This window comes from Coenobita brevimanus, chromosome 84 (genome assembly GCF_032717465.1).
Source record: "Coenobita brevimanus isolate Jiangsu-jjx chromosome 84, ASM3271746v2, whole genome shotgun sequence".
Taxonomy (NCBI): Eukaryota; Metazoa; Arthropoda; class Malacostraca; order Decapoda; family Coenobitidae; genus Coenobita; species Coenobita brevimanus.
The window spans coordinates 25,081,988-25,098,181 of NC_137037.1; the positions used below are offsets into that span (position 1 = coordinate 25,081,988).

The 16,194-nt window shown below is 41.5% G+C and overlaps 1 protein-coding gene across 2 annotated transcripts in view; it reads right to left on the reverse strand.

Moving 5' to 3' along the window:
• The window catches only part of LOC145410222 (GTP-binding protein 10), a 364,639-nt gene that overhangs the window by 202,328 nt on the left and 146,117 nt on the right, over window positions 1–16,194 (reverse strand). For both annotated transcript variants that reach the window (XM_080280440.1, XM_080280441.1), the window contains exon 2: window positions 15,961–16,113. In XM_080280440.1, coding sequence (XP_080136566.1) covers window positions 15,961–16,113 — 153 coding nt within the window. The remainder of the gene's footprint in view (window positions 1–15,960; window positions 16,114–16,194) is intronic.

Genomic DNA, 16,194 nt, shown 5'->3' on the forward strand with positions numbered 1-16,194 from the left:
TATCCAATGCACTCTGTATACGATATTTCGCGTGTAAGATCAATCTTCTTTAGTACCCATGGCTCTCTAAACGATTGCTCTGGGTCACACGATCGCACGAGCGCAGTCAGTCCAGCGTTCCTAAGTGCAAGTCGATAGGTATTTGTTAGGAATTGCGATCGCTGCATCAAGGATGATGGTGTGGGCACCCATCAATGCCAGCTTGGGCTACAAGTAGCGAATTGGGCTACTTTTGGAAGCCCTGCACTACTAAATTTTGAATTTAGCTACTTGCGACTTTTTGGGCTACTTTAAAAGTAAGTTGGGCTAATTTGGGCTACTAATGAGACGAAAGTCAAAGGTTGATTAGTGATTATGTATCATTTAAAATATAGCCTAATATAATTACCTTTTGAAGATACAAAAAGACAATGAAGTATAATTTATCATATCATCCCTCTTTAAATTTCTCGCACTCTTGCATTAATCCTTGACTGGCTATTTATTTTGAACTGAACGTGTGAGATTATCAGCCCAGTCAGTCGTGTTTTCTTCATCCACGACTCGAGGAACCTTAAGTTCAGTATATGATTGCTCAATTTACGATTGCTTATTCAGGAACGTAACCCAATTGGATAGCGAGGGAGACCTTATACATATGTATATATATATATACATACTGTATATATATACAGTATACAGTATATATATATATATATATACATACTGTATATATATACAGTATACAGTATATATATATATATATATATACATACAGTGAACTCTCACATAACGCGTGATCAGCGAGCACAGAAACAGTCATAGCATGGCCTTTTTTTTTTGTTTTTTTTTGTCCAAGATATGGTCAAAACGCGATTTTGACAAATATTACGCGGGTGGAGAAATTGCCCATTTCTTAAAAGAACGTATTAAGCTGCTACAATAGTGAAAATGCGGCCTGGGGCCAAAAATTATGGAATATTTAGTCGTTATGTGAGGCAAATGGTCAAAACATGGTAAAAAGCAGACAAAACGCGGCCAGATTTAGTCATGGCGCGTATTGCATTTGCACGTGACGTATACCGATCCCCCCTGCCTCTCGGCAGTTTGCCCAGACCAAGCCACAGAGTATGCCGATTTTGCTAGATACTAATATGCATGTATGAGATTTGGTACCTATGGTAGTGCTAAGTACATCTGGTACAACTGAGAAAAAAATGCCAACCAATTTTCTATTAATGACCTGTGATGAGCATAATATAATAGAAATAAGCTGTTCAACTTTATTTAAAAAGTGGTATCAGCGTCCATACAGGACATGTCTTTATGAAACTTCAGTAAGTATTAGACCTACACAGTGCACATGACACACTCTGTCACGAGTCTACTATGAGCCCAGAAGAAAGTGCTTGGATTTACTTAAAAATGTGCAAGCCACAATATTCGCAGAAATTCAGAAAGGCGTGGCTAAAAGACGAAAGGTACAAAAACTGGCTTCCCAAGGTCCCTGGAGATGATAGTAATGGATTTTGTAAAATCTGCAACTGTACTTTGCAAAACTGTGCAACCTTGAGAAACACAGAAACACAAACATAAGAAAGCTGAAGAGCCTTTTAGTAGAGTGAGACACACAGTTCAACCATTCAAGAAATTTGGTGAAGCAAAAAAAGTGGAGGGAACGCGGGCCATGTTTGACCTATTGATTAATATTGACCTATTTTGTCAATACTGTGTAGAAAAAACTGCTATAACTTGATTACAAAAATGTGGGGGGGGGGGAGTAATATTAGCGACTTTTGATAGAATGGTTAGCGACATTTTAGCGACTTTTAGGCATAAGCATAGCGACATCTGAAAATGTGAGTTGGCAACCCTGATTCCTGTGCCACGCCAGTCAACCCTCTGCCCGCTCTCCGCCTCCACGCGTGCTGTGTGTTAACTTCTCTTTTTTTTGGCCACCTGACCCAGCCTAACCATGCCGCACTACCATGACTCAGCAAGACAGCAGAAGAGTTTGACCCAGGAGGAGAAGCTTGACGTGATCAAGCGGAAGAAGAGAGGAGAACGTAATTGTGCCATCGCCAAAAAATGCCAAGTCAATTAAGTCAACTATTCATCTGACTTGTTATGATGGAAAGGTACCTGGTCATGTACTGCAACTGACAGGAGAGGGAAGAAGTTCCAACCGACTCTATAAACACACACAAACTCTTCAATTCAGGTTGAGGAATCCTCCAGTGTTTGTGGGTACTGAAGTCATTTTTAGGTAGGTAAATGTCCTGGGAAAAATCCCGGAAAATTGCCCCAGAAGGTGAAGTTAAGGCTGGCTTGGGTACCATGAAACCTTTTAATATGTAAACACATGATTGTATAATGGGGAATTTTCATAAAGCGGGACCTGCCAGGAACAATATCACGTGTTATGTGAGCAGTGAGTGTATATCTATATCTATCTATCTATATATATATATTTTAATCTATCTATCTATCTATATATGTATACAGTACATCCCCCTAGTACACGCCTATATGGACAGCATAGGACATCGCGTACTATGAATTCGCGTACTGTGAATACATAAACTTATGGGAAAAATTACATATGGGCGGCATCCCCCTTCATGGGCAACCCTTGAGACGATTTTCAGACATAAGTATTGTACTGTACAGGGAAACTATCTAAGACATATTACCTAAGATGATGTAAACCAACAAGATTATGGTTTTACTAGGTAAATCAACAAGGATATGGCTTAACTTAACCAACAAGAATATGGCTGAAGGTGGGTGGAGCCAGGGGCACACCCAGAAATATTTTTCAGGGGGGTGGGGGGGCAAATTGCAAGAACTTGTAATCATGGTTTTTTTTTAAAGCAACTATTAGTGTATTTCGTTTGTTACAAGGAAGGAAACTTCAGGGGGGGCCATGGCAACCTTGGCCCCCCCCCCCTGGGTGGGCCCCTGGGTGGAGTGTAGGCTACCGTTATCGCTTCTTAGGAAGGCAATGTCGCATACTCCGGGTAACCCAGGATTTGGGCCACTCTTCGATGCCCGTCTCGCTTACAAGGAGTTCAATTCGCATGCTAAAAAAAAAAAAAAAGGTCCTCGCGTACAAGGGGGACCGCGTACTCGGAACTCACGTACTTTGGGGATGTACTGTATATATGTGCATATGCTCCCTACATGTCAACAAGTGGGTTGGTGGAGGGTTAGTGCCCCTCCCCGTTAAACAACTAACTCAGAGTCAAATGGCCACCCCTTACGGGATTATGGCATCTGGCAATAGACAGATAGATAGGTAGATAGATAGAAAGATATATATATATATCATCATCATCATCATCATCAACAGGACCTCCTTTCCCACCCAAGGGCAGGATGAGGAGTAGCAATGTCCAGACAGCACAAACTTGCCCAATCCAAACAGGCCACACTTCCATTCACTCATCATTCAAATCCCGGAATCCTGGCTCCACCGGATACGCCAAAAACATTCACCACAGTCTGCAGCTTCACACAGCGTATCCGATTGAGTCAATCCGGACGCTGCCATGCTCACAAGGGGTGCCAAAATCCCTGATCACGCTCTTCTCCTAACAAAATTCATCCAGTCAGCTCGATCTCTTGTCAGTTCCCTAGCCTCACAGACTTCCAAACCTCTCTTCCTCACACACTCATCCACCATATCTTTCCACCTTCTCCTTGGCCTACCTCGCCTCCTCCCCCCTTCAAATTCGCTCAGGTTTACCTTTTTTACCACTCTATTGTTATCCATTCTTTCCACATGACCATACCATCTCAGGACACTCTCTTTGATTCTGGTGTCCACCGACTTCCTCACTCCACATCGTTCACGAATCACATTATTTAGTATCCCATACTCCCTCTGTACTCCACATACATTCCTCAGCAGTCCCATCTCAACTGTTCTTACTCTTGACTTTTCATTTTCATGCCACACCATAGTCACACACCCATACGTTAGAGTTGGCATTAACACTCCCTCATGTAAGCCTCGTGCAGGTGCAAAACTCAAGCCTCTGGTTCTTATGAAGGCCTTCATTGCACCAGCCACTTTTCTTGCTTATGTCACTCTACTTTCAACTTCTTTTGCACATTTTCCTCTCTTTTCTATCACTGTACCCAAGTATTTGAGCTCTCTCACCTATTAGTCTCTCTCCATTCACTGTGACATCATACTGGGAGTCACCTTCTTTCTCAATAACCATCACTTTACCCTTCTCTACATTTACTCTCAAGGCATGACGCTCACAGACATCAGCAAAACTCCGCACTAGCCTACCAAGTTCTTGTCCGGTACTTGCAAGCAGTACTGCATCATCAGCATACAACAAAGTTGAGATATTCCATCTATCACCATTCATTACCAGTGCCATCCCTTTCTCCATTACTCGTGTTTCTACTTCTCTCATCACCCCATGCATATATATATTGAACAACCAAGGGGACATCACACAACCTTGTCGCACGCCCACAACGATCGTGAACCACTCACTTAGATGCCCATTAACCCTTACCCATGTTTCACTACCGTCACAAAAACTCCTGACAGCTTACCGTTTGCACCATACATGCGCAAAACTTTCCACAATCTCTCTCTGTCTACGCTGTCGTATGATTTTTCCAGATCCGGGAATGCCATAAACACCTCATGGTCCTTCTCACAAGCCTTCTCTGTTACCTGTCTCACTGCAAATACTTGATCCACACATCCTCTGCCATTCCTAAAGCCACCCTGTTCATCACTCACTAGGACTTCTGATATCTCTCTTACTTTCTTTATAATAATTTTTCCATATACCTTCCCTACCACACTCAATAAACTTATGCCACAATAATTCTTGCACTCACTTCATGCACCTATATTTTTGTACAAGGGTACAATCACAGCAATTTTCCACTCTGCAGGCATAGTTTCACTCATCCATGCCTTCTTACATATCTCCAACAAGCACTTCATTCCACTCTCTCCACTACACTTAAGCATCTCTGCATACACCTCATCAACCCCAGCTGCTTTCCCACTTTTCAGCCGTTTCACAGCGCTCTTCACCTGTGCGAGTGTCACGTCTCCTGGCACTGCATTCCTTCTCTGCCCACCCCCAAAACCAATCATGTTTACAGCTGCTCTGCTCTCTCTATTCCAAATTCATCAGGCTTTCAAAATATTCTTTCCATCTGGTCCTTACTTCATCCCCATGAGTAAGTAACCTAAGACCTGCATCCTTCACACTATCACATTTCTTTCCGCTTTCACTTCTACATTTCCACATATCTTTGCAGAATAACTTCCTATTTTCTGAGTAGTTCGCATTCATTTTTCTTCCCAGATCATCATTTGCCTCCTCCTTTTTCCTCTTCACTAGTCTCTTTACGTGCTTCTTGTTCTCGATATACTCAGTTCTCATTTCAACTGAACCCCTATCCTGTAACCACTTTAGCCACTTCTTCCTCTATTCCTCCACCACTCTCTCAACCTCCTTATCCCACCATGACGTACCCTTATTTTTTGTTGATATTCTTGCCACACCACACACCAATTTGGCATTCCTAAGCAATCCCTATATGTATTCCACAGGCTGTCCAGATCCATTTAATTCCAGTTCACTGATTCTAAGCCGTCCTTTACTTTGGTCCTGTAATCATCTGCCATTTCTTTGATCCTCAGCTTCTCAACTTTCAGTTTTTCTCCCTAACTGCTCCTCTCTCTCTTGATCCACCTCACTCCTCTCAGCTTGATCTTGCATACCACGATCATATGATCTGACAGACCTCCACATTCTCCTATCACAGCCCTCATATCAGCAACCATTCCCATCATCGACCTCTCTGCGAGCACATAATCAATCAGACTTCTTTCCACATGATCCCCGTTTCCTCCATACCACGTACGTTTATGTGCATCTTTGTGTTTGAAATAAGAATTACAAATGCACAACCTCCTCTCCTGACACATATCCTTTAGTTGATTCCCATTATCATTTTCTCCTGGTACTCCATAACAACCCATTATGTCATCCTCGGGACCAGTGCCTACTCTTCCGTTCATATCCCCCATCACGATCACTTTTTGGCTCCTGGGCATTTCTCCCACTACTTCACCCAGCTCATCCCAAAACCTGTCTTTCTCTCTCTCTGACTCCTGTCCTCACACGGTGCATACGCTACAATCACTGCCACTTTTACCTTCTCAAACTCTAACTTGACATACATACACCTCGAGCTGACACATTTGTAGTCTCTCATTCCACTCTGCCACACCTCATTGATCAACAAAGTAACTCTTTCCTTACATCTTCCTCTCCCATTCATTCCCGATCTAACACATTGCACACCCTCCCACACCTCACTTCGCACCCTTTCATCTCCATTTCACACAATCCCATCACAGCATATCCTGCACTCTTGAACACATGCACCACTTCCACCCTCTTGCTCTCCTCATTCACACATTCCACATGGCCACACGAGTCTGCCCATTTGGTTGGGGCCTGGGCAGGTATTGGGCCCTCCGAGGCTCTCTAAAACGACTGCCATGATTAAGTGATTCTGGGTAGGGGAATTTGCGGGATACTTAACCCTGCCAGAAACCCCGGTTATATGGTTACCACCCAGCCACCCAGCGAAGTAAATGGTTTCCTGGGTGCAGGAAACCATTTGGCTTGTAACTCAGTGTAGAGCTCATATGGCATCACTCAACATTGAGTGAGTGGCTGATGGGTGCCCCCACCTATATATATATATATATATATATATATATATATATATACTGTACATATATATATATATATATATATATATATATATATATATATATATATATATACTATCTATCTATATACCTAGGCTGCTTCCCCCAAGGAAAGGGAGGTAGCCGAGACAGGACGACACACTCCCCATTTACTCATCCATTCAAACACATTCATTCGCATCTTAGCCCCAAAGGGGAGAACGGACAGATCCTCACCACACCACACCGCACAAGGGTTAACTGCGCAATGCAATCAGTGACATCCGCAGCAGGGCCCGACAGCAGAACTGGTTTACCCGCCACATCATAACAGACCCATCCCCTTACCCGCACCTGACCTGACTAGCTGATCAGACCAAATGCGGGAGAATATCCCCTCAGGGCTGCGTAATCACTTATTCATTCACAATTTCTCTCCATTTATTTCTGTCACGCACAGCCACTCTTCCTTGCTCAACAGACATCCCTCTCGCATCCAGCGCTCTCTTTACACTGTCCATCCATCCTATTCGTGGTCTTCCTCTCAGCCTTACACCTCTCACATCAGATCTAGTTATCTTTTTCACCAATCGCTCATTATCCATTCTCTCCATATGCCCAAACCATCGCGACACCCTCTGCTCAACTCTACCAGCCATCTCCCGAACAACTCCAGTTCTCCTTCGCATTGCATCATTTCGCACCTGATCCATACACGTCACTCCACACATACTCCTCAGACACCTCATCTCCATTACATTCAAACTTTTCCTCTCTGCTACACCCATATTCCATGTTTCAGCCCCATATAACGCAGTCGGTACCACAACACCCTCATACGGCCTTCTCTTTACATCCATTCTAAGCGAACGATATTTAAACACTTTTTTCATACAGTATATATATATATATATATATATATACAGTAATCCCTCTAATATCCGAACGCCCAATATCCGAACATCCCCACTAACCGGACATAATCCTCCTGGGATCCAATATTCCCAAAATGGGCCAAAAACTGCAAAAAATTCGAAAAAAATCTGACTTTTTTTCCCTCCCATAATTTGAAATTCCCGCCTGGGCCAAACAGCTGTTACACCATGGTCCCTTCACCCCTTCCTTCCTCCCCCTCCCCCCTCCCCTGTCAGGTTGCCATTTGGTATTTTTCATTACCAAGTGTGGGCCAATTTGGTAATGAAAAATTCGTTTGGTAATGCATTAGAATAATGCATTACCAAATGGATTTTTCACATGTATGAGGATACACAGGATGGAGATGGTGGATTGTTTGCTCTCTCTGATTAATCTGCTACCCTACATAGTGTGAAAATAATCAACATGGTGTTAGTTATAAGGAGAGTGATTACATGTATTTCCACTTGTATATATAATTAGTGAAGAATATATGCTAGCTTTACGAATTTGGTAATGAAAAGTTATATTTGACAATGAAAGTTGAGGAGATTGGTAATGTGGCTGTTGCGATCTGGCAACTCTGTTACCCCACCAACATCAACAGTCACAGCTTAACTCCGATGGAGAGCAGATACTCATAACAGTGCAAGCCATAGGTGCTTGTTTTTTGTGAATAAACAGTGAATAAACTGCAATACCTTGCCACTAGAACACACAGGAATTTACAGTGTTGTGCAGTGTTAAGAAATTAGAATTTAGAGTGCAGAGGATTAACTGTGGACTGCAAACTGGCGGTTCAAACCAGTCCAAGACCAAGGGACTTGTAAGTACCCAGAATGTTTAATATTGTATAAACTCACCTCTAAAACCTCATTTTATGGTTCTTTTGCATTTATTTCAGTCTTTTATGTCCCTTATTGGTGTGATTTGGGTCTTAAATAGGTGCTATGCATGTCCAGAGGGAGTTGTATAGGTGTTTTTCAGAGTTAGGGTCCGTAAGTACTAGTCCATAAGCTGGGGCCCAATATCCGGACAGGACCACTATCCGGACCTGCCTATGGCTCTATTGATCCGGATATTGGAGGGGTTACTGTATATATATATATATATAAACTCGCCCGGAACACGTTCTCACAGAACGCGCTCGCAATTATACACGATTAGTGCTGGGATATGTATAAGATAACGTAAGATTAAAGAACCATTACGAAAACTATATATTTTCGCAAGAGAGGCCTTTGATTGGTCAAATCCTCGAACATCAGCTCAGCACGCACGGTTTGTTTTGATCACGTGATGTGATTCGCTGTACTGCTTTTCCTCAGTGCTGTATTTGTAAGTTAAATATTTACAGTACTGTTCTGGTAAGTTTATGTGCAAGTTAAAGTATTATTAAATAACGGTCAAGCAAGAAATAAGGTCTTATAACCAGTTTTCTGATAGGCATCAGAATATTACCTTTTTTATTTGTTTGTTAAATATTTGCTGTACTGCTTTCCCACAGTACTGTATTTGTAAGTTAAATATTTAATATTCTGGTATGCACTTGTAAGTTACAGCACTTAAAGAAAGTTAAAGCATTAAATAAAGCCTTGTAACCAGTTATAGATTACACACGATTGGTGGGTTCCAAGACAATTCGCCATCATGTCAATTCCCCGTCAAAACATGAACGATTTCTCATCAGGACAATTCGCACCCTGTATGATTCCCCGTCATTCTATAAATATATTAATTAATCAATACTTTTATAAATATACTTATTATCAATTAATCAATACTTTAATAAGTATATTTCAGGGGGATCCATCAAAGTCTATGTTGTCTTGTTATTGTTGTGACGGCGAACTGGCTTGACAGCGAATAGTCCAGAAACCATTTTGCTCCCTAGACTCCCTAAACGTGGTATTTTGCTGTTATCTGCCATTGGTAATCAATATGAAGACTTTAAGTGGTTAGAAGGTTTATTTAATGTTATAACTTACAAATACAGTACTGCACAGCAAAACTTCGACATACAAATAGGTAAACACAAGGCAACACTCCGACGCCGACTGGTTTCAGCATCGGAAGGTTGCCTTGTGTTTAGGTATTCGTATGTTGAAGTTTTGCTGTGCAGTACATACTGTATTTGTAAGTTATAACATTAAATAAACCTTCTAACCAATTAAAGTGTTTCATATTGATTACCAATGGCAAATAACAGCAAAAGACCACGTTTAGGAGATCTAGGGAGCAAAATAAGGAGTAGTTAAAACTTAAGCGGTTTCACGCTGAACGCGCCACGTTAGGAACGAAACCCACGCGTTGGGGGCAAGCTTGCTGTATAATATATATATATATATATATATATATATATATACTGTATACGATAATTTTCTCATTCAGATACGACCCCCGTAATATCGCTGAAGTGGCTCAATACGGTCATGTCACCTGTAATGTATGGGACAGGGTGTCGTTATGTGCTATGGGTGATGTGTTCTGCACTGAGGGAAGGTTTACAGAAGCAAAGTATGTTGAGCTGTTGCAGACCTCCTTCTTGCCCTCTCTTTGACAGAGGAATTTCCCTTTCCTGGCAGGCCTCATCCTGTTCGTGCACAACTGATGTCCCATTCACACAGCTCGTGTGATGGACAGGATAACCTTCACATTCATGAATCGCTGAGCAAAGGCACAGACATGAATGTGATAAAGCATGTGTGGGTCCAAATGGTGAAAACCTGGGAAACGGAGCAAGAGAGTACACCCCACCAACTCATGAATCATATCAACGCCCAATTTTAGATATGTAGAAATGAACCTGAGGAAATCCATCTCTTTGTAAATTCTTTACCAGACAGATTGAAGGAAGTTATTGAACGGCAAGGTGGGTGGTCAGGGTATTTGTGGAATAAGCGAATAATATTTGCTGTATATACTGTAATTAATCACTTTACGTGGCTCAGTGGGTTAGAGCACTCCGCTCTGACCGAAGGGTCGGAGGATCAAATCCGCCCAAGGGTCGTTGGTAAACATCAGGAAGGGCATCCGGTCATAAAATGCTACATGCTCCAGTCCAGAAGTCCTCTACTCAGGGGCAATGCCTTAGCCCTTCGGGGATACCTGGCGTAAAACCAAATTATTTATTTTATAATTTATTTATACCTATACATTTACTTAGTCTTCTAACATCAAGTGGTCACTGATTATACATTCAACCTCGTAAATCGCGTGTTCATAATTCACGGATTCGTAAATCACGACTAGGTGGCCATCAGACTGCCGGCAACCTCAAATCACTGTTAAGTCACAAAAATCGCGGATCTAGGCATCCAAGTGGGCCTTTTCTGAGGAGAATTGTAAGCCACGGCATTCAAATTGAAAATCGTGACCCAACAACCAATCACCGAACGTCCCTGGTGGCATATGTGCATACTAATGCCGCCATGTTGTTGTTGTTCTTGTCCCGCCAGTCCGCACACTACAAACCGTCGCCGTGGAGTACGAGAGCTAACTGCCTTTTTGTGCAACTTCCCCCTACCTCCTGCATGCCATGGCCTCTCCTGACCCCCCAATGGAGCGCTCGAAGCAGTATGGCGTCAAGAAGCTGCCGCAGTTGTTGTACAGTCAATGTTTGGAGCTCATTCGTCATGTTGAGAGGGAAGAGAAGTTTTCAAAGTTGGCAAAAGAGTTTGGGAAGAAAAAGTGCTGAGAGGTTCTAAGTTCTTCCCAACACCACCCCACTCCATTCACTTAAGCAATTTCATCACAGGATTAAGGTGAGATCCCTTACCATGGCTTATTTCTATTTAATACATGCACTGAATATTCCTAAATTTGTATGTTTGAGTTTGATGTTGCCTAGATAGGTGTAGGTACGGTGCTGTGGGGGCGGGTTGGCCAAAGTCCAGACCCAAATTAAGTTTTCACATAAGAGTTATTATTCATAAATCAGGGAATTCGTAAATCACGGCAGTGGTCCAGACCCAAATTGCCGCGATTTACGAGGACTGAGTGTAGTTTTTTGCTCTGTAATACTCGTAATTTACAAAAGGTGTTATTATATCCATGATTCTTTTAATGATATATAAATCATTAAGTCTTTGTTACAAACAGTTTTCCCAGACATCTGAATATAATAATAACTGTATTCGAGTTAATATTCATAACCCATGCCCCAGGTGTCTTGTGTGTACTGAGAGTCTGTGTGGACTGTGGAGCTGAATACGACACTAACTAGCTTCATGTACAGTACAGTATACAGTAAAAGTCCTATTATTCGGCAGCTGATTGTTCGGTAGATCCGACATTTCGGCAGTTTTGAGAAATAGTCCCATTTACGAAAATCGTTGATTGTTCGGCATATGTCCGGAATCATCTCGGCAGTCTAGGAAGTGATATCTGTGGATTGTAGGCCTAATGTTTCATTACACTTCTGTATGTTCACTAATTTCTATATTTTTATTCAGATTCAGGTATAGTACTGTATTGATTACAATATTGCACAGTATCATACACTACAGTAACCACCCCCACCAAATTAGCGAGGGTTACGTTCCAAGCCCCCACGCTAATTCTTGAAATTCCTTCATTCTTGATGCCTTCATGAAAATGACTTACCGGTAATTGAGTAGCCCATGACACTGTAATGCATTACCCATAAATAAATGTTGCTTGTTAAATCAGTTTCCCCGTTGTTTTTAGCTGTACGGCTGTGACAGCTCTAGTATTTTTATTTCTCAGCATAATGGTGGAAGGGACTGTCCTGTTTAACTGAACCTAACCTAACCGAGTTTAACTGTATTTAACCAAACCTAAAGTCAGAAAAATACTTAAAAATAAACTGGAGGAATATGAATTGCTAAGGTCTCTCTGATGAAAGTTAAACGTACATTTAGTTCTCATTCTTTTGTTTGTTTTTGTGCTTAACGTGAAAGAGAGAGCATTGATGCAAACAGTAATATATCCCATTAACCCCTTAATAACCTCCGACATTGAACAACCTTTTACAGTACCGATGTCAGTGATGTTAAGTTAGTGTGAGCTATAAAGAAAACTGAACAATTATGGGGAGGGAACGAAGGTCACTGGTATGTTTGCATGACTACGCTACGATTCCAAGCAGTTAGGCGGTCGGTTAATCTCAGATGTTTTCGCCCATTTGGTAAATACACCGTAACTTTATCAATCTTTCCGTGACTCATAGCGAATCATAGCATGGGTTTAGGAAGCTAAATAACACATTGCTAGGTGAGCCAGACGATTATCTTCCCATCTTTAAGATAAATAAATTGATTTCAGAAGAATGGAAGAACTTTACGTACTCAGAGAGGGATTTAATGTCTTCCATTTTCTTATAAGATGTGAAGATAATCGTCTGGTGCACCTAGAAATGTGTTATTTAGCTTCCTAAACCCATGCTATGATTCGTTATGATTGACTGGAGAATTAATAAAGTTACGGGGCATTTACCAAATGGGTGAAAACATCTGAGATTAACTGACCCCCTGACTGCTTGGAGTCGTAGCATAGAGTCGTGTAAACATACCAGTGACCTTCGTTCCATTCCCTTAATTGTTCACAGTTTTTCCATAGCTCACTAACTCGACATCGGTACTTTAAAGGGTTGTTCAATGTCGGAGGTTATTAAGGAGTTCATGGAATACATTACTGTTTCCATCAGTACTCTCCTTTCACATGTAAACAAAAAAAAAAAACGAATAAAAGAGTGAGTGCTAAATGTAAGTTATAACTTTCATCAGAAAGACCTTACCAATTCAGATCCCTTTACTTTATTTTATGCAATTTTCCGACTATTTTATTTTGTTTGGAAAAAGTACTGTATACAGTACTCACTCCAAACATATTTGTAATAATATAAGTAGTGATGAGTTCACCAATACAAGTGATGTACTGAGCTGGTAGGTAATATTCCGTATCAATTCGGCCATCCAGGAAGTGTTATCTGACTTGTATGCCTACTGTGTCATTACACTTGTATATGTTCACTAATATATATATATATATATATATATATATATATATACTGTATTTCAGATTCAGGTATAGTACTGTATTGATTGCAGTATTGTACAGTATACAGTACTCTCTCCAAACACAGTTGTAATACCGTACCGTAAGTGGTGATGAGTGTTCACCAATATATTTAAGGTACTGAGTGGGTAGGTTTTTGATCATTCGGCAAATCTAATTTCTCGGCATCATCCTGGTCCCATAGATGCCGAATAATGGGACTTGTACTGTAGATATTTCCTACCTTCATTCTGACACGTTACTACAGGGTAATTACTCTAAGAAAGACAAATAGATAAGTATATAGTATTGTGATATACAGTACTAACATCAACACTGCTCCTGTAAGTGGCACTATATTGGTAATTGGATGACTGGCTTACTGCTTCAAGAAACTCGGTAACTGCACACATGGATTCTCCTTCATTGGTGTTATTAGATTAACAGATGCTGTTCCAATTTAACATAATTATTTATCCCACATCTTGGTGGATGAGTTTGGGAGGATGTGTAAGAAATGGACTCTAAAGGTGAATCTAGGGAAGAGTAAAATTATGGACTTCGAGAGAGGTGTCAGTGAATGTACAGTGAGGTTGGATGATGAGGAAATGGAAAATGTGAGTACATTTAAGTACTTAGGTAGTGTGATGAGTAAGGATGGAGGTTTGGAGGGTGAAGTGCTTGAAAGGGTACAACAAGGAAGAAAGGTTGCTGGTTCCTTGAAGGCAGTGATAAGAAACAGAGAAATGAGCATGGAAGTGAAAAAGTTATTACATAACAGTATTGTGATACCAACTCTAACGTATGGAAGTGAAGCTTGGACATTGCTGGAGGGACGAAAGTCAAGAGTGAGAGGAGAGCAGTGGAAATGAGTTATTTGAGAGAAGCCTGTGGAGTCACATGGAAAGACAGACTGAAAAATGAGGATGTGAAGGAGTGTTGTGGTGTGGATGTGGATGTGATAGGAAGCATTAGGAGAAACACATTGAGGTGGTTTCGCCATGTGGAGAGGATGGAGAGTGACAGACTGACGAGGATAGTGTATGTGAGTGAGGTGGAGGGGGAGAGAAGGAGGGGAAGGCCAAGGATGAGATGGAGGGATGGAGTGGAGTGGTATATAAGAGAGGGTGTGTGTGAATTGGGAGCAGGGCAGTGAAATGGTGGGGGACAGGGTGACATGGAGGCGATTTGTTTGTGGCCACCCCGTATGGGATTAAGGCATCTGGCAGTAGATAGATAGATAGACAGATCTGTATCACATTCTTTCATATGCATAACTATAAAAAACATCCTTCGTATTCGCATAATCACATTAAAAAAAACTAATTTGGTAGCCAGATTGACAGTGTGTGCTAGTGTGTATAAGGTGGACGTGGCAAGGGAGGTAAGGGGTTTGGGGTAGGGCTAGACACAGGTACTCGCCACATAGTAAGGATGCAAAAATAAATAAATAAATAAATTTTAAAAAAATGGATTTGTTCCCTCAGAGCGAGATGTAACAGGGAAACCTGTGTTCAAGTGTACAGTGAGGCTGGATGATGAGGAAATTGAAAATGTGAGTGCATTTAAGTGCCTGGGGAGTGCGATGAGTAATGATGGACGTTTGGAGGATGAAGTGCTTGAAAGGGTACAACAAGGAAGAAAGGTTGCTGTTTTTTTTAAAGCAGTTATAAGAAACAGGAAAGTGAGCATAGAAATAAAAAAATCATTGCAGGATGGTCTTGTGATACCAACTCTAACATATGAAAGCGAAGCTTGGACCTTGTTGGAAGGACACTAGTCAAGAGTGAAAGCAGTGGAAACGAGTTATCTGACAGGAGTATGTGGAGTTACATGGAGAGACAAACTGACAAATGAGGAAGTGAAGGAGCATTGTGGTGTGGATGGGGATGTGATAGAAAGTGTAGAAGAAATACACTGAGGTGGTTTGGCCATATGGAGAGGATGGAGAGTGAGAGACTAACAAGGAGAGTGTATGTTTGTGAGGTGGAGTCCAACAATGAGATGGAGGGATGGAGTGGAGAGGTATATTAGAGGGGTGTGAGTTGGAAGGAGAGCAGCAAAATGGCGGGGGACAGGGCGACATGGAGGAGATTTGTTTGTGGCCACCTTTTATGGGATTAAGGCATCTGGCAATATATACATAGATAGAAGTCTTGAGACACTCTGTATATAAGTAAACAGACTGAGAGATGGCAAAGAAATTGATAAAGCAATAGTTACTGGTTCTGTTTACTGAAACCCAAGGCGTAGTAGTGTACTGTACAGTAAAACCTCATAGCTGAAAACTGCATTACCTTCCCTAGCTTCCACATATACATCTCCACCCTTGCCTCCAGCACCACCAAAGCGAGGGAACCCCATCCCCCCTGCGCCACCCTTCACGTGAAGTCGCAGTGTGTCAATGAAACTTCGGCGGATATGCTTCATCTTGTGGTTTTCAGAATATCCTAGAAAGATATAAGATACGGGTGGTATACATTACATGAAATACAATACACAAGTAATGCAGCAAGTAAGAAAGATAAGAA